General features: G+C 39.7%; 1 protein-coding gene across 1 annotated transcript; it reads left to right on the top strand.

Moving 5' to 3' along the window:
• Positions 1 to 1,160: 1,160 nt before the first annotated feature.
• Positions 1,161 to 17,399, top strand: LOC131943930 (lysosomal proton-coupled steroid conjugate and bile acid symporter SLC46A3). Its single transcript, XM_059304303.1, has 6 exons — positions 1,161 to 1,311; positions 4,608 to 5,491; positions 7,010 to 7,249; positions 8,244 to 8,327; positions 13,865 to 14,021; positions 15,503 to 17,399. Exons 2-6 carry the CDS (start codon positions 4,624 to 4,626, stop codon positions 15,603 to 15,605), a joined length of 1,452 nt encoding a protein of 483 aa, XP_059160286.1. The 5' UTR covers positions 1,161 to 1,311; positions 4,608 to 4,623; the 3' UTR covers positions 15,606 to 17,399.
• The last annotated feature ends 1,669 nt before the right edge of the window (positions 17,400 to 19,068 follow it).

Here is a 19,068-nt window from a genome sequence, read left to right as displayed (position 1 = left end):
CAAATAGCACTACATTTCTTTTAGCATACTGTATTTTATTGCAAGAATTGTGGGTAAATAAAACATAAACAACAGTAACGGTTTTCTTTTCTTTTTAAGAAAACACTTTGTCTAAATTAAAAATTGCTCATTATTTTCCTAACAAGGGGGGGGGGGGGGGGAGGTGACAGGGCACTACCTCCCCAGTCATAGCTTAAGGAACAGTGTGGGTTAGGCTTTAACTAATGGTAGGGTTTAGTATTAGGCTGAGGTAAATGCTTAGGTTTAAGCTTAAGGTAAAATATAGGTCTCGAGTTGGAGTCAGGATTCTTGAGCATGGGGGGTGAGGGGTAATTCCCTAGGGGGATAATTGCTCTGGAGGGGGGGGGGGGGGAATGTCCTAGACTTCAAACTCATGTGTAGTTTTGCATTGAATAGTTTTGTGATAAAATATTTCATAAGTTGTTAAACATTATTACATGGGAGCTAGCTCCTCTGTCATAACCCTGTCAGTCTCTTCTCTGTCACCATATTGAGGCCAGCTAGACAATGTCACCATGTTGAGTTCATTATCATAATAATAGGCGTAGACCCTATAATGCCCTATGCTTTTGTATCTATAAGTTAAAGACGATTTTTTTTTCAAATGTTCACAAACTGGGTTTTTAAATTTTATCAAAATATGAGGTAGGCCCAGCCCATTGCCAATCAGATAATTCATGCAGCCAACTTATTTCTGAGGTTTGAAAAACGTTTGGACAGTGAGCTACAAATGTGTGTCCAACCTAGTGAGTTAAAATACCACCTTAAAACTACATTCACATAGGCCTACACATAAATGTTTTACTGTTTTGGCATCCACAGTTTTAAAATCAAGAGTTCTTGACATATTAATATTGAATAAATTATAATAATTATATTCATTTACTTGATTTAGATCTAGCTATTCATAATCAATCATAGCATTTTTAACAGTTTTTTTAATCGGTTTGGACCAGGGCCTAGATCCACTTAGTCTTAAAAATTCTAAAATTCATTTTGTCACATCCTTTTATTTTATTTTTTTAGAAAAAAAATAACACCTCAGTAGGCCCTACTTTAATATAATAAGTAAGACCATCATATATTTCGCCAGGAGAATCGACGAGGTTATCGAGGGGGGCTACTCTAAATAACTTTTTCATAAAAATGGCAGCTGTTTTTCATGACCAATGCAATCGACTAGTCTAGATTCTACATAGACTTAGATCTAGATCTAGATCTATTCTAGGTCTAGACCTAGATTCTAGATCTATAAAGAATCTACATCACGACGTCCAGAAAATAAAAAAGGTAATCTATCGTTTTAGCGTAATCAATTCGGCCGTCGCTAGTAATGTAGGGATAATAAGGTAATCTATCGTTTTGGGTACGTAAAATCGCCCGCGATTTGTAATGTGAAAAACAGGTGACTCCTTAAATTTTAATAATTATTTCACATTTTGAGGAAGATTTATGTTTTAAAAAATTCAAAAATGTTTCCTTGATTCATTTATGTACCTGTTTTTAAACAATTGAATTAAAACTTTTCCGTAATAAATGAAGACTAGCGATGTTTCCAACAGATGCAACCATGCTCATTTACTATAGCAGCCATCTTGTCTAAGTTTTATATTTATAAGCTTTTAGCGCCAGATTCAGGGGGAAGCCACTCTATTTTACAAATGGCTGCTGTTTATATAGCAAATCTTGCTCTCAGACACTGCTGTTTAAAGTTAATTTCTGGCCTGTATCGATATATTTAGCCATTGATTTAGGTTTATTATTCATTTATCTATAATATTTGACACACAAGTATGACAATATACTTCTATTAAAGCCTTGACAATGAGGTAACGTTTTCGTACATAAATAGCCGCGGGCGATTTTACGTACCCAAAACGATAGATTACCGATAATAATAATATGGTATTATATGATGGCTGAAAATTACTTAAATTAGGCCTACTAAATAGTAAATATTATTTAATTTTATTTAATTTAATATTTAATAAATAATAGGCCTAAATGAATATATTTATATATTAATTATATTTTTGTATATTCTACTAAAATACTAAAGATAATTGAATATTGAACCACAGTTAAGGGTTAAATCAATAAAAATGTCATGAAATTATTAAGGTTTAACAACGATGGGTAATCTATCGTTTTAGGTACGTAAAAATCGCCCGCGACTAGTAATGTGAAAAACAGGTGACTCCTTAAATTTTAATAATTATTTCACATTTTGAGGATGATTTATGTTTTGAAAAATACAAAAATGTTTCCTTGTTTCATTTATGTATCTGTTTTTAAACAATTGAATTAAAACTTTTCAGTAATAAATGACGACTAGCGATGTTTCCAACAGATGCATCCATGCTCATTTACTATAGCAGACATCTTGTTTAAGTTTGTTTTCATGTAAACTTATAGCAGATTCAGGGGAAGCCACTCTATTTTACAAATGGCTGCTGTTTATATAGCAAATCTTGCTGGCAAACACTGCTGTTTAAAGTTAATTTCTTGCATATTGATATGTTTAGCCATTGATTTAGGTTTTTATTCATTTATCTATAATATTTGACACAAATATATCACAGTATACATCTATTAAAGCCTTGACAATATGAGGTAACTTTTTCATACATTACTAGCCGCGGGCGATTTTACGTACCTAAAACGATAGATTACCCAACGATGTTCCAGATACTAAATTTGCTATTAAAATCAGCGGCCATCTTAAGAAAATATTATTTTGAGTCATTTCCCTTTAATTTCTATATGTATGGAAATATATTGATGTTTGCTAATACGATTGTCTTGTGTTTAAATACAAAGCATGTGTTTTTTTTTAATTCTGCCCTTTAAACAATTTAATTGCGTGACAATAAACACCAGTTCTAATTGTTATTGTTTGTGTTATTTTTTGTTTGCTATTTTCATTTCATATGTTCATGCTTTTTTCCTTTAATTAATGATTTAATCATAAATGACATCACGTTTTTTACCTCTCTTCACCTTAACCACCACCCCCCCCCCCCTCCCCCCATTTTCGCCGTCACGAAATAGTCGTAATGTCGAAAATTACCTTTTTGCCCTGCCTGTTTAAAAGTCAAGCCACAATTCTAACGAAAAAGAATTTTTTTTTCAGCATTTTTTGTATTAGGCGAAATACATAACGTTTCACGTTTCTTACCCCTCCCCTTTCCCGCGTAAAACGTCGTCTCAAATCCAGTTACTCCACCCCTAAAGTGCGTGATGTCATTTATGGTAGATTTCAAGTCCTTACCTCCAATACACATTTTGAACAACCTTTGTAGTTAAAATGTTGATACCAAATAACCAAAATGAGTTATATGGGGTTGTCCATAAACGATGTCACATATGCTATGCCAATGTGACATCAACTTACGCAAGACCGCGATTGATGACCTATAATGAAGGGGTGATCGGGGGAGGATGCATGACGTCAATTATGGAAGACTTCTATAAAGCTGTGCTCAATGAAAATGAGTAACATAAAGCGTTCGTTTTTATGCATACCTTTGCTCATAACAAATGATCATAACTATTGCAAGCCTGTTGTCATTAGAGGTGTTACAACCTCAGCACATCATCCCCGCCAAAAAGGGCCTGCCACTAAATGCCTACTGACGAAAATAGGCCGCACCATATTGACTCCAAATGAAATAACTTCTGACAATAAGGCTCAAACCAAGTTTCTCCTAGCAATGATATTCGACAAGAGTCCAAGACAATTATTGACTTGCAGGTAAAATTGAACAAAACAGTAAGTTTCGCGACATGGGGCATAACAAAAGATCAACTCTTAATACGACAGCAGCTGATGTAAAGCCAGAGCTCAGTATAATCTTGAGTTTAATATAGAAATAGTGTTAGCAGTGGACAGTCTCTAAGACGGTGCGTTAGGACTACGGCCGTCGGCAAAACGCCAGAGTCCGACGATATCCGAACATCAATTTTATGAAGTGTGGAGCACCTTTAAGAGCTGAGCTTGGGGGGGAGGGGGTCCCTGTTGACACCACCACTAGCGCCACTTATGTCACCATATTAATTTTAAGTTTTGCGTGGAGCTTAAAGGACAAACGAAGTTTATAGGTGGGACTGGGAGCCTACATGCATTTACGCGGTGTCACGGGCATTTTAGAGCCGAAAGTCTCAGAGCAGCAGGTTGCAGAAATTAAAAGCACGTGAATTTGTATAGTAGAGGGAGCACAGCATGCCACTGTAATAAATTAAACACCAATATAATTTACCGAACTATTCGTCAGGCTAAACGTCGCTAAAGTCTCAACGCCATAGAGCCTGTTTTGATTTTTTTTAATTACGCGGTATCTCTTTCTTTAACATTAACCTAATGACAAGTGACGTCACGCGCGCCGCGAACTTGGTGACGTTGTGCTTAGTGGAAGATGAAACGGCGGGGTTTAGGAAAATGTCCTGCTCCCAAACCAATATAAGTAGCCATCCCTTTTAAACTGGACATGGTTTATTTTTAATTAAAAAAATATTATTGTTTAAAAATATTTTTAGAAAAGACTTCATCTTGTTTTTAAAAAACAAAATTTAATTTTTTTTTTCAGAATACTGAAGCTCAATATGGCCAGACACATTTTTGTAGGCAGTAGAAGCCGTCGCTTTGATTTGGCTAATATCACAGTGGAACCGGTGATATTTCTCTACATGTTTACCAATTTTCTCTACTTTCCCACACTGCAATTTTTAATTTTGCACAAAGTTTGCTTGAGTGAATTCAGCAATGAATTCTGTGAGGCTATGGAACAAAATGAAACCTTTAAACATCATCATTTGAAAGAGCTCCATAATATAAGTGCAGAAACATCATTTTGGATTCTTAAAACTAACATTGCTGTTACTGTACCTTCATTTTTTGTTGTTATTCTATTCCTTGGTTCTCTTGGAGACAAAATTGGTCGAAAAGTTCCAGTCATTCTGCCCTGTCTTGGCGCCTTTGTTGCGTACCTGTCTGCACTACTGAATGCCAGGTTTATGTCAGCTTCACTTGGCTACATCCTGATTGGGCCGGTGATAAATGGACTGACTGGGGGCTACATAGCTTGTCTCATGTCAGTCTTCAGCTATGTCGGCCACATCTCAACACCCACCAGTAAAATCACCAGAGTGGGCATTGTCCAGTCTATGGTGTACTTGTCAGGCACTGTTGGCATCTTTGTGTCTGGCATCATGATAGAACAGTTGGGCTATGTGTGGACATTTTTCTGTGCATGCCTCATCATACTGTTGGCTGTCATCTACTCCGTTGCTTGGCTAGAGAATGTTGGGCCCAGCAGTAGTGAAGCCAGTCAAGGGGAAGGCTGCTGTAAGATGATGTTCAACTTTGTCATCCAGTCCTTTCACTGTGTGCTGCAACGCAGAGAGAGAAAGGTTTTCCCGGCTCTTTTACTTTTGATTGTGGCAATAGACGTCCTAATGTTATGTACATCAGGTTAGATTTGTCTTGTGATTGTGGCAATAGACGTCCTAATGTTATGTACATCAGGTTAGATTTGTCTTGTGATTGTGGCAATAGACGTCCTAATGTTACGTACATCAGGTTAGATTTGTCTTGTGATTGTGGCAATAGACGTCCTAATGTTATGTACATCAGGTTAGATTTGTCTTGTGATTGTGGCAATAGACGTCCTAATGTTATGTACATCAGGTTAGATTTGTCTTGGTCTTGTGATTGTGGCAATAGACGTCCTAATGTTACGTACATCAGGTTAGATTTGTCTTGTGATTGTGGCAATAGACGTCCTAATGTTACGTACATCAGGTTAGATTTGTCATGTGATTGTGGCAATAGACATCCTAATGTTATGTACATCAGGTTAGATTTGTCTTGTGATTGTGGCAATAGACGTCCTAATGTTATGTACATCAGGTTAGATTTGTCTTGTGATTGTGGCAATAGACGTCCTAATGTTACGTACATCAGGTTAGATTTGTCTTGTGATTGTGGCAATAGACGTCCTAATGTTACGTACATCAGGTTAGATTTGTCTTGTGATTGTGGCAATAGACGTCCTAATGTTATGTACATCAGGTTAGATTTGTCTTGTGATTGTGGCAATAGACGTCCTAATGTTATGTACATCAGGTTAGATTTGTCTTGGTCTTGTGATTGTGGCAATAGACGTCCTAATGTTACGTACATCAGGTTAGATTTGTCTTGTGATTGTGGCAATAGACGTCCTAATGTTACGTACATCAGGTTAGATTTGTCATGTGATTGTGGCAATAGACATCCTAATGTTATGTACATCAGGTTAGATTTGTCTTGTGATTGTGGCAATAGACGTCCTAATGTTATGTACATCAGGTTAGATTTGTCTTGTGATTGTGGCAATAGACGTCCTAATGTTATGTACATCAGGTTAGATTTGTCTTGTGATTGTGGCAATAGACGTCCTAATGTTACGTACATCAGGTTAGATTTGTCTTGTGATTGTGGCAATAGACGTCCTAATGTTATGTACATCAGGTTAGATTTGTCTTGTGATTGTGGCAATAGACGTCCTAATGTTTTGTACATCAGGTTAGATTTGTCTTGTGATTGTGGGAATAGATGTCCTAATGTTATGTACATCAGGTTAGATTTGTCTTGTGATTGTGGCAATAGACGTCCTAATGTTACGTACATCAGGTTAGATGTAGATTGCATGTGGTGACCAGCACTATCTGACCTGCACTAGTATTTCACCTGTTGTTTTTGTAATGGCACATGGTATATCACTTGTTGTAATTGTAATGGGGTGTAGTATTTGACCTAGTAATTTTTTACCTGTTGTATTTGTCAGTTACTTATAATATTTATATTGACCTGTTCTATGTATTTGTAATGACCAGTAGTATTAAGAGGGATCTCTTGTAGATGAATACAATGAACTAGATGAAATGAATGTATATTTCAATGTGAAAACTCATAATTTAAATTTTTTAAAAATGGTCTTTGTTTTTCTAGGGGACATGGACATCAACCTGCTGTACCTGAAGGACAATTTGGACTTCTCTCCACAGCTGTTTGGCTATCTGAGAGGGTTGGACAACTTCCTGCGTGGCCTGATCTTACTGACCTTCCTGCCTCTGGTGAGGAAACTGACCAGCATGAGAGAGCTGCCACTTGTCATGTTTGGCCTCGTGTCCTACACCATTGACTTCATCCTGGTGGGGGCGGCAAGCACCAAGTGGATGGTTTTTTTAGGTAGTGGGAACATTTGTTTAGATTTTAGGCAGTGGGAACATTTGTTTAGATTTTAGGTAGTGGGAACATTTGTTTAGATTTTAGGCAGTGGGAACATTTGTTTAGATTTTAGGCAGTGGGAACATTTGTTTAGATTTTAGGCAGTGGGAACATTTGTTTAGATTTTAGGCAGTGGGAACATTTGTTTAGATTTTAGGCAGTGGGAACATTTGTTTAGATTTTAGATTTGTTTAGATTTTATGTAGTGGGAACATTTGTTTAGATTGGGAACATTTGTTTAGATTTAGTAGTAACATTTCTATATCATAAAACCTTATGAAATGTCAGGTAATTATTTGATCCATCCAAATTAAAACCTTATAACATGTTGGTTAAAGATTTGATCCATCCAAATTAAAACCTTATAACATGTTGGTTAAAGATTTGATCCATCCATCTTAAAACCTTATAACAAGATGGTTAAAGATTTGATCCATCCATCTTAAAACCTTATAACAAGATGGTTAAAGATTTGATAAATCCAAATTAAAACCTTATAACATGTTGGTTAAAGATTTGATCCATCCATCTTAAAACCTTATAACATGTTGGTTAAAGATTTGATCCATCCATCTTAAAACCTTATAACATGTGTGTTAAAGATTTGATCCATCCATCTTAAAACCTTATAACATGTTGGTTAAAGACTTGATCCATCCATCTTAAAACCTTATAACATGTTGGTTAAAGATTTGATCTATCCATCTTAAAACCTTATAACAAGATGGTTAAAGACTTGATCCATCCATCTTAAAACCTTATAACATGTTGGTTAAAGATTTGATCCATCCATCTTAAAACCTTATAACATGTTGGTTAAAGATTTGATCCATCCATCTTAAAACCTTATAACATGTTGGTTAAAGATTTGATCCATCCATCTAAAAACCCATGTTAAGCCCCATGTTCTGCCAGCCTTACATAAAAGACCACCACTGTGATGTGACTTTTACAGCTGCTGGTGTGGGAATGTTTAAAGGGATTCCATCTGCTGGGATTAGATCAACAGCCTCAACTTTGGTACCTGCTAATGAACAAGGTCAGTTCAATCTACTCAGAACATCAATTACCTTTTACATCAGATATCAAGATGGGGGGGGGGGGGGGGCACGCCATTTAGGGGCCCACAGCCGACCATAATGCATTTTTTATAGTTAAAAAAGAATTAATTTTCTGACATTTTTGACTTGATGGTTGTTTTGTAAAAAGATTACCGTATCTGCGGTTGGATTATCTTTATTCTATAGACTCCACCCACAGCTCTTGTATATTCTTTTTCCCTTTGTTTTTAAACCACTGTGAAAGCCGAGTCCTCTTTCTCCTACAATCAAACTTATCAAAGATAAGCAAACGTTCAAACCACTTCCATGACTTATTTCCCTTTTTAAACAATCAAATAGGGGTGCTCATAAGCTCCTTTTAATAGATTTGTACTAAGCAAATTAAAATGCAATTACTTCTCTTAATTATTTATTTTTTATAAAATACTAAAGAATGACATTGTACAAAAAGGAAATATGTTTAAAACTAATAATATAAATACAAAAAAACTAAAAATAAACATAACACGAGACACCATTACTTATACAAAGCATTCATGTTTTATATTCTTTTGACCGACTAGCTTACACTAGACCTTAAAGCAAAGATAAAATAAAATACTTAAAAAAAACTTTTTAAAAAACCACGTTTTTCTTGTGGACTAAAAAGTAGAAAATAACTATTTTCATACATTTGATGACAAAAAACGTGGGTACGTTCACCATCAAATTTCCCGACCCATCTGCCCGACCCACGTTTTTTGTCATCAAATGTATGAAAATAGTTATTTTCTACTTTTTAGTCCACAAGAAAAACGTGGTTTTTTAAAAAGTTTTTTTTAAGTATTTTATTTTCTCCTTTTTAGTCCGTTGCTACACATGAAAAACGTGTTTTTTAAAAAAGTTTTTTATATAGTTTATTTTCTACTTTATCTAATGACTTGATTAAGTATGAATTGACTAAGTGTTTATAAATACACGGACTAAAAAAATCTTGAGCGCCCAGGATTCGAACCTGGGTTGTCGCGGCCACAACGCGAAGTACTAACCACTATACGATCACGGCCAGCGCGCTCACATCGATTGGGGCCGAAGTAACTGTGTCAACAAGCCTCCAGTCTTGTCGGTATCTTTAGAAATCATGTCCTCAATTTTATGGTCCTTTGGGCGTAATTAAATTAAGCTAATTACGGTCTCTAATTGCTAGTTTTTATGATTGCATCTGAAATTGTTAGGCGAAAGTAACCTGCATGCCAAATTTCAGATCTATAGAGCAATCAGAAGTGGGCTAATTTTCGATGTCAATTTTAACAACAAACACATCCACGCGAAGCTGAGTTAATAAAAACGTGTTAATAAAACTGATTTTCAAAAACACACTAATGCATTTACACACATGACATGATGATGTAATTTGTATTAATTGAAATAAAAACATGTCTTTTTCAAAACCCGAACTGGCTAGCAATGAGTATCCTATGTTTGAATTTTGCGTTTGTATATATATATATATGTATGTATGTATGTATATATGTATGTATATATATATATATATATATATATATATATATGGGGGGGGGGCCTAAAAACATTTTTTTTCCAGGGTGGCCCTTTTTTCCTAGATCCGCCACTGATAGCATCAGGTTGATTATTTAAGCTCATCTTGTCTAGTAGGAAGAGTTGATTGGTTTCTTTTCCTAATGTGTGTTTACCAAGTCTTCACTATGTGCAGGTCGCTTGTTTGGTGTCATAGCTGCATCTGTCATCTCCCTATGTGCAGGTCGCTTGTTTGGTGTCATAGCTGCATCTGTCATCTCCCTATGTGCAGGTCGCTTGTTTGGTGTCATAGCTGCATCTGTCATCTCCCTATGTGCAGGTCGCTTGTTTGGTGTCATAGCTGCATCTGTCATCTCCCTATGTGCAGGTCGCTTGTTTGGTGTCATAGCTGCATCTGTCATCTCCCTATGTGCAGGTCGCTTGTTTGGTGTCATAGCTGCATCTGAAAGTGTCATCTCCCTATGTGCAGGTCGCTTGTTTGGTGTCATAGCTGCTTCTGAAAGTGTCATCTCCCTATGTGCAGGTCGCTTGTTTGGTGTCATAGCTGCATCTGAAAGTGTCATCTCCCTATGTGCAGGTCGCTTGTTTGGTGTCATAGCTGCATCTGTCATCTCCCTATGTGCAGGTCGCTTGTTTGGTGTCATAGCTGCTTCTGAAAGTGTCATCTCCCTATGTGCAGGTCGCTTGTTTGGTGTCATAGCTGCATCTGTCATCTCCCTATGTGCAGGTCGCTTGTTTGGTGTCATAGCTGCTTCTGAAAGTGTCATCTCCCTATGTGCAGGTCGCTTGTTTGGTGTCATAGCTGCATCTGTCATCTCCCTATGTGCAGGTCGCTTGTTTGGTGTCATAGCTGCATCTGAAAGTGTCATCTCCCTATGTGCAGGTCGCTTGTTTGGTGTCATAGCTGCATCTGAAAGTGTCATCTCCCTATGTGCAGGTCGCTTGTTTGGTGTCATAGCTGCATCTGTCATCTCCCTATGTGCAGGTCACTTGTTTGGTGTCATAGCTGCATCTGAAAGTGTCATCTCCCTATGTGCAGGTCGCTTGTTTGGTGTCATAGCTGCATCTGTCATCTCCCTATGTGCAGGTCGCTTGTTTGGTGTCATAGCTGCATCTGTCATCTCCCTATGTGCAGGTCGCTTGTTTGGTGTCATAGCTGCATCTGAAAGTGTCATCTCCCTATGTGCAGGTCACTTGTTTGGTGTCATAGCTGCATCTGTCATCTCCCTATGTGCAGGTCGCTTGTTTGGTGTCATAGCTGCATCTGAAAGTGTCATCTCCCTGTGTGCAGGTCGCTTGTTTGGTGTCATAGCTGCATCTGTCATCTCCCTATGTGCAGGTCGCTTGTTTGGTGTCATAGCTGCATCTGTCATCTCCCTATGTGCAGGTCACTTGTTTGGTGTCATAGCTGCATCTGTCATCTCCCTATGTGCAGGTCGCTTGTTTGGTGTCATAGCTGCATCTGTCATCTCCCTATGTGCAGGTCACTTGTTTGGTGTCATAGCTGCATCTGTCATCTCCCTATGTGCAGGTCGCTTGTTTGGTGTCATAGCTGCATCTGTCATCTCCCTATGTGCAGGTCGCTTGTTTGGTGTCATAGCTGCATCTGTCATCTCCCTATGTGCAGGTCGCTTGTTTGGTGTCATAGCTGCATCTGTCATCTCCCTATGTGCAGGTCGCTTGTTTGGTGTCATAGCTGCATCTGTCATCTCCCTATGTGCAGGTCACTTGTTTGGTGTCATAGCTGCATCTGTCATCTCCCTATGTGCAGGTCGCTTGTTTGGTGTCATAGCTGCATCTGTCATCTCCCTATGTGCAGGTCGCTTGTTTGGTGTCATAGCTGCATCTGTCATCTCCCTATGTGCAGGTCACTTGTTTGGTGTCATAGCTGCATCTGTCATCTCCCTATGTGCAGGTCGCTTGTTTGGTGTCATAGCTGCATCTGTCATCTCCCTATGTGCAGGTCGCTTGTTTGGTGTCATAGCTGCATCTGTCATCTCCCTATGTGCAGGTCGCTTGTTTGGTGTCATAGCTGCATCTGTCATCTCCCTATGTGCAGGTCGCTTGTTTGGTGTCATAGCTGCATCTGAAAGTGTCATCTCCCTATGTGCAGGTCACTTGTTTGGTGTCATAGCTGCATCTGTCATCTCCCTATGTGCAGGTCACTTGTTTGGTGTCATAGCTGCATCTGAAAGTGTCATCTCCCTATGTGCAGGTCGCTTGTTTGGTGTCATAGCTGCATCTGAAAGTGTCATCTCCCTATGTGCAGGTCGCTTGTTTGGTGTCATAGCTGCATCTGTCATCTCCCTATGTGCAGGTCGCTTGTTTGGTGTCATAGCTGCATCTGTCATCTCCCTATGTGCAGGTCGCTTGTTTGGTGTCATAGCTGCATCTGTCATCTCCCTATGTGCAGGTCGCTTGTTTGGTGTCATAGCTGCATCTGTCATCTCCCTATGTGCAGGTCGCTTGTTTGGTGTCATAGCTGCATCTGTCATCTCCCTATGTGCAGGTCACTTGTTTGGTGTCATAGCTGCATCTGTCATCTCCCTATGTGCAGGTCACTTGTTTGGTGTCATAGCTGCATCTGAAAGTGTCATCTCCCTATGTGCAGGTCACTTGTTTGGTGTCATAGCTGCATCTGTCATCTCCCTATGTGCAGGTCACTTGTTTGGTGTCATAGCTGCATCTGAAAGTGTCATCTCCCTGTGTGCAGGTCGCTTGTTTGGTGTCATAGCTGCATCTGAAAGTGTCATCTCCCTATGTGCAGGTCGCTTGTTTGGTGTCATAGCTGCATCTGTCATCTCCCTATGTGCAGGTCGCTTGTTTGGTGTTATAGCTGCATCTGTCATCTCCCTGTGTGCAGGTCGCTTGTTTGGTGTCATAGCTGCATCTGAAAGTGTCATCTCCCTATGTGCAGGTCGCTTGTTTGGTGTCATAGCTGCATCTGTCATCTCCCTATGTGCAGGTCGCTTGTTTGGTGTTATAGCTGCATCTGTCATCTCCCTGTGTGCAGGTCGCTTGTTTGGTGTCATAGCTGCATCTGAAAGTGTCATCTCCCTATGTGCAGGTCGCTTGTTTGGTGTCATAGCTGCATCTGTCATCTCCCTATGTGCAGGTCGCTTGTTTGGTGTCATAGCTGCATCTGAAAGTGTCATCTCCCTGTGTGCAGGTCGCTTGTTTGGTGTCATAGCTGCATCTGAAAGTGTCATCTCCCTATGTGCAGGTCGCTTGTTTGGTGTCATAGCTGCATCTGTCATCTCCCTATGTGCAGGTCGCTTGTTTGGTGTTATAGCTGCATCTGTCATCTCCCTGTGTGCAGGTCGCTTGTTTGGTGTCATAGCTGCATCTGAAAGTGTCATCTCCCTATGTGCAGGTCGCTTGTTTGGTGTCATAGCTGCATCTGTCATCTCCCTATGTGCAGGTCGCTTGTTTGGTGTTATAGCTGCATCTGTCATCTCCCTGTGTGCAGGTCGCTTGTTTGGTGTTATAGCTGCATCTGAAAGTGTCATCTCCCTATGTGCAGGTCGCTTGTTTGGTGTCATAGCTGCATCTGTCATCTCCCTATGTGCAGGTCGCTTGTTTGGTGTCATAGCTGCATCTGAAAGTGTCATCTCCCTATGTGCAGGTCGCTTGTTTGGTGTCATAGCTGCATCTGTCATCTCCCTATGTGCAGGTCGCTTGTTTGGTGTCATAGCTGCATCTGAAAGTGTCATCTCCCTATGTGCAGGTCGCTTGTTTGGTGTCATAGCTGCATCTGTCATCTCCCTATGTGCAGGTCGCTTGTTTGGTGTTATAGCTGCATCTGTCATCTCCCTATGTGCAGGTCACTTGTTTGGTGTCATAGCTGCATCTGTCATCTCCCTATGTGCAGGTCGCTTGTTTGGTGTCATAGCTGCATCTGAAAGTGTCATCTCCCTATGTGCAGGTCGCTTGTTTGGTGTCATAGCTGCATCTGAAAGTGTCATCTCCCTATGTGCAGGTCGCTTGTTTGGTGTCATAGCTGCATCTGAAAGTGTCATCTCCCTTGTGGCCAGCCTGTTGTTTAACCAGCTGTACCCTGCCACCCAAGCCATCTACCCTGGCCTGTGCTACATGCTTGGAGCTGCCCTGCTCCTGCTTATAGCTGCTCTCGTGTGGTAAGTCGTGCTCAGCATAACTTGTAAGTCAAGTTCCCTTTCAGACCTAATGATACATAGGGCAGATGAAGTAGAGCTCATATTTTTTTACCTCAGCCTATGAAGAGATAGTGTGGTCAGCCCTATTCCCAGCTACCTTTCCCTAACTGTGTGGCACCCATCAGAGCTGGATGGACTCTGGGATGGCTTGCAGTCCAGACTGATGACAGAGATCTGAACTTGAGGCCTTTGGGCTAGCAGTTGACCATGCTGTCCTGCTTATATTGTAAGTCTCGGTCATCACAGTGAATATTATTTGTAAGTCTTGGTCTAGTCAGTAGATGAAACCATTTTAAAAAACCCACAGTGAGCTACAAGGATTGGCTATACAGCCATGGGCTACAGGGATTGGCCATACAGCCATGGGCTACAGGGATTGGCCATACAGCCATGGGCTACAGGGATTGGCTATACAGCCATGGGCTACAGGGATTGGCCATACAGCCATGGGCTACAAGGATTGGCTATACAGCCATGGGCTACAGGGATTGGCCATACAGCCATGGGCTACAGGGATTGGCCATACAGCCATGGGCTACAGGGATTGGCCATACAGCCATGGGCTACAGGGATTGGCTATACAGCCATGGGCTACAGGGATTGGCTATACAGCCATGGGCTACAGGGATTGGCTATACAGCCATGGGCTACAGGGATTGGCTATACAGCCATGGGCTACAGGGATTGGCTATACAGCCATGGGCTACAGGGATTGGCTATACAGCCATGGGCTACAGGGATTGGCTATACAGCCATGGGCTACAGGGATTGGGTGTACAGCCATGGGCTACAGGGATTGGGTGTATAGCTAAGGGCTACAGGGATTGGGTATACAGCCATGGGCTACAGGGATTGGCTATACAGCCATGGGCTACAGGGATTGGCTATACAGCCATGGGCTACAGGGATTGGCCATACAGCCATGGGCTACAAGGATTGGCTATACAGCCATGGGCTACAGGGATTGGCCATACAGCCATGGGCTACAGGGATTGGCCATACAGCCATGGGCTACAGGGATTGGCCATACAGCCATGGGCTACAGGGATTGGCTATACAGCCATGGGCTACAGGGATTGGCTATACAGCCATGGGCTACAGGGATTGGCTATACAGCCATGGGCTACAGGGATTGGGTATACAGCCATGGGCTACAGGGATTGGCTATACAGCCATGGGCTACAGGGATTGGCTATACAGCCATGGGCTACAGGGATTGGCTATACAGCCATGGGCTACAGGGATTGGGTGTACAGCCATGGGCTACAGGGATTGGGTGTATAGCTAAGGGCTACAGGGATTGGGTATACAGCCATGGGCTACAGGGATTGGCTATACAGCCATGGGCTACAGGGATTGGCTATACAGCCATGGGCTACAGGGATTGGGTGTATTAGAAAAGGCCATGTTGCCTTGTCTAAACTTATATTTTTCCATTTTAGTTTTGTCCACATGGCTTTAGTAAAGCCAGAAGTACTGCCACCCTACCAAGTGATTGAAGAGGAGCCACACCCTGATGATGCTCAGCAAGCTACAATTAATTAGTTCATTACAGTAATTACAGACAAGATGACTTACTGCTTGTTGCTCTAGTCAGAATACTTGGGATTGTCTGTATCAACATGTTGTCTGATATACTGCTGTATCAACATGTCTGATATATTGCTGTATCAACATGTTGTCTGATATACTGCAGTATCAACATGTTTTCTGATATACTGCTGTATCATGTCTGATATACTGCTGTATCAACATGTTGTCTGATATACTGCTGTATCATGTCTGATATACTGCTGTATCAACATGTCTGATATATTGCTGTATCAACATGTTGTCTGATATACTGCTGTATCAACATGTCTGATATATTGCTGTATCATGTCTGATATATTGCTGTATCAACATGTCTGATATATTGCTGTATCGACATGTTGTCTGATATATTGCTGTATCAACATGTAGTCTGATATATTGCTGTATCAACATGTTGTCTGATATATTGCTGTATCAACAGTTGTCTGATATATTGCTGTATCATGTCTGATATATTGCTGTATCATGTCTGATATATTGCTGTATCAACATGTTGTCTGATATATTGCTGTATCAACAGTTGTCTGATATATTACTGTATCATGTCTGATATATTGCTGTATCATGTCTGATATATTGCTGTATCAACATGTTGTCTGATATATTGCTGTATCAACATGTTGTCTGATATATTGCTGTATCAACATGTTGTCTGATATATTGCTGTATCAACATGTTGTCTGATATATTGCTGTATCAACATGTTGTCTGATATATTGCTGTATCAACAGTTGTCTGATATATTGCTGTATCATGTCTGATATATTGCTGTATCATGTCTGATATATTGCTGTATCAACATGTTGTCTGATATATTGCTGTATCAACAGTTGTCTGATATATTACTGTATCATGTCTGATATATTGCTGTATCATGTCTGATATATTGCTGTATCAACATGTTGTCTGATATATTGCTGTATCAACATGTTGTCTGATATATTGCTGTATCAACATGTTGTCTGATATATTGCTGTATCAACATGTTGTCTGATATATTGCTGTATCAACAGTTGTCTGATATATTGCTGTATCATGTCTGATATATTGCTGTATCAACATGTTGTCTGATATATTGCTGTATCAACATGTCTGATATATTGCTATATCAACATGTTGTCTGATATATTGCTGTATCAACATGTTTTCTGATATATTGCTGTATCGTGTCTGATATATTGCTGTATCAACATGTCTGATATATTGCTGTATCAACATGTTGTCTGATATATTGCTGTATCGTGTCTGATATATTGCTGTATCGTGTCTGATATATTGCTGTATCAACATGTTGTCTGATATACTGCTGTATCAACATGTTGTCTGATATATTGCTGTATCAACATGTCTGATATATTGCTGTATCAACATGTTGTCTGATATATTGCCGTATCAACATGTTGTCTGATATACTGCTGTATCAACATGTTGTCTGATATACTGCTGTATCAACATGTCTGATATATTGCTGTATCAACATGTTGTCTGATATATTGCTGTATCAACATGTCTGATATATTGCTGTATCAACATGTTGTCTGATATATTGTAATGTAGCTACTGTTACATGATAAGTTTGTACTTCTTAATACATCAATCTTGGTTACATCATTACATCTTTCTTACACCATTCACATGTAACTGCTTACATTTATTACACCATTCACATTCAGCTGCTTACATTTCTTACACCATACATTCCTTCTAAAGCCATAAAGAACTAAAAATAAAGAACTAAAAACCGGCTGGTCTAGTGTTTGAGAACAATTTCAGCCCACCGTGATACAGAGACCACAGGGCTCACGCCTAGCTCGGGTAAGGCAAGAAGGGGCCTATTTTAATTGAATTCTAACATTATTTTTTTTAACATCGTGAAAGAGATGAGATAATAAGCTTTTAAACTTTTATAAATTGTGCCATTTAAAAAACACTTTACTTTCTCGTATATACGAAGTATAGAGAAAGTATTGTAATCGTGCACAAAAATCACTTGAAATTTTAACAATTTTCACCGTATTACACCTCAGTCCTTCATCACATCCAAAGTATAGAGGACTTATTTTAATCGGGCAAAAATTATCAATTCAGATTTATCAAAATTAAGAGGTTTTATGCGTAATCCAGTCTGAAAAACTGGGCTTTGCAATTATGTCTGTGTGTCTGTCTGTCCGTGTGTAAACACGATAACATGAGTACCGTTACAGCTAGGTTGATGAAATTTCATATATAAGTATTTTATCAAAATCGTAGATCCGTATCAACTTTTGAGCGATTTCCGATAACCGGAAGTGGTACTTTTTTACTTTGAATTTTTCAAAAGCCTATAACTTGAGTACTATTTCAGATAGATAAATGAAATTTCATTTCACATGTAAGTATAAAATCTAATTCTCTACCTTCTTTCAAATTTTGAGTAATTTCCGTTGCCCGGAAGTACTAATTTATGCTACTTTCGATTTCTCAAAAAACTAATGTAAATTTTTAAAGTACTAATAATATTGCGCACTATTATGCACTTTTTTAATTTGGCGTTCACTTGGTGTGCAATCTTTTGTCTACGAGATTTTATTCTATTTTTAAAACTTTAAGTATTTAGTGTAGAAAATGGATTAAAAATCACGTCTATAGCCCGAGTTCCCATCCCCTGTTATTTTATATAAGAATATTCGAGAAAGTTTAGGGGAGATCACTCCCGGTTTATTTAAACTTGTTTTTTATTTTAGCTTACCCTTTTAGATCTCCGGAAATCGATTTAAAACAATTTTATATCTGGACTCAAAAATAGCTTTGCAGAGCCTCTCTCTCCTCCTCCCTCCCCCTCCACCCCCACCCCTGAGATTGTTGCAACCCCAAAAAAGGGAAAATAATTTTTTTCTTGAAGTAATCACATAAAGACATCGGTCCTTAAGGGTTTACAGAATCAAGATGTTGAACTCGAGTCATGTGACCTGTACAGCCAATCACACCTTTAGCCACGTGTGCTGTACACCCCATCACACCTTTAGTCACGTGAGCTGTACACCCCATCACACCTTCAGTCAGTCACGTGGCCTGTACACCCCCATCACACCTTTAGTCACGTGAGCTGTACACCCCATCACACCTTTAGTCACGTGAGCTGTACACCCCATCACACCTTTAGTCACGTGAGCTGTACACCCCCATCACACCTTTAGTCACGTGAGCTGTACACCCCATCACACCTTTAGTCACGTGAGCTGTACACCCCATCACACCGTCAGTCACGTGGCCTGTACACCCCCATCACACCTTTAGTCACGTGAGCTGTACACCCCATCACACCTTCAGTCAGTCACGTGGCCTGTACACCCCCATCACACCTTTAGTCACGTGAGCTGTACACCCCATCACACCTTTAGTCACGTGAGCTGTACACCCCATCACACCTTTAGTC

The sequence above is a fragment of the Physella acuta genome, unplaced genomic scaffold (assembly GCF_028476545.2).
Source record: "Physella acuta isolate Inbredline_101_S28 unplaced genomic scaffold, ASM2847654v3 ptg000473l, whole genome shotgun sequence".
NCBI classification, from domain to species: Eukaryota; Metazoa; Mollusca; class Gastropoda; family Physidae; genus Physella; species Physella acuta.
This window is presented reverse-complemented; position numbering and strand designations above follow the sequence as displayed.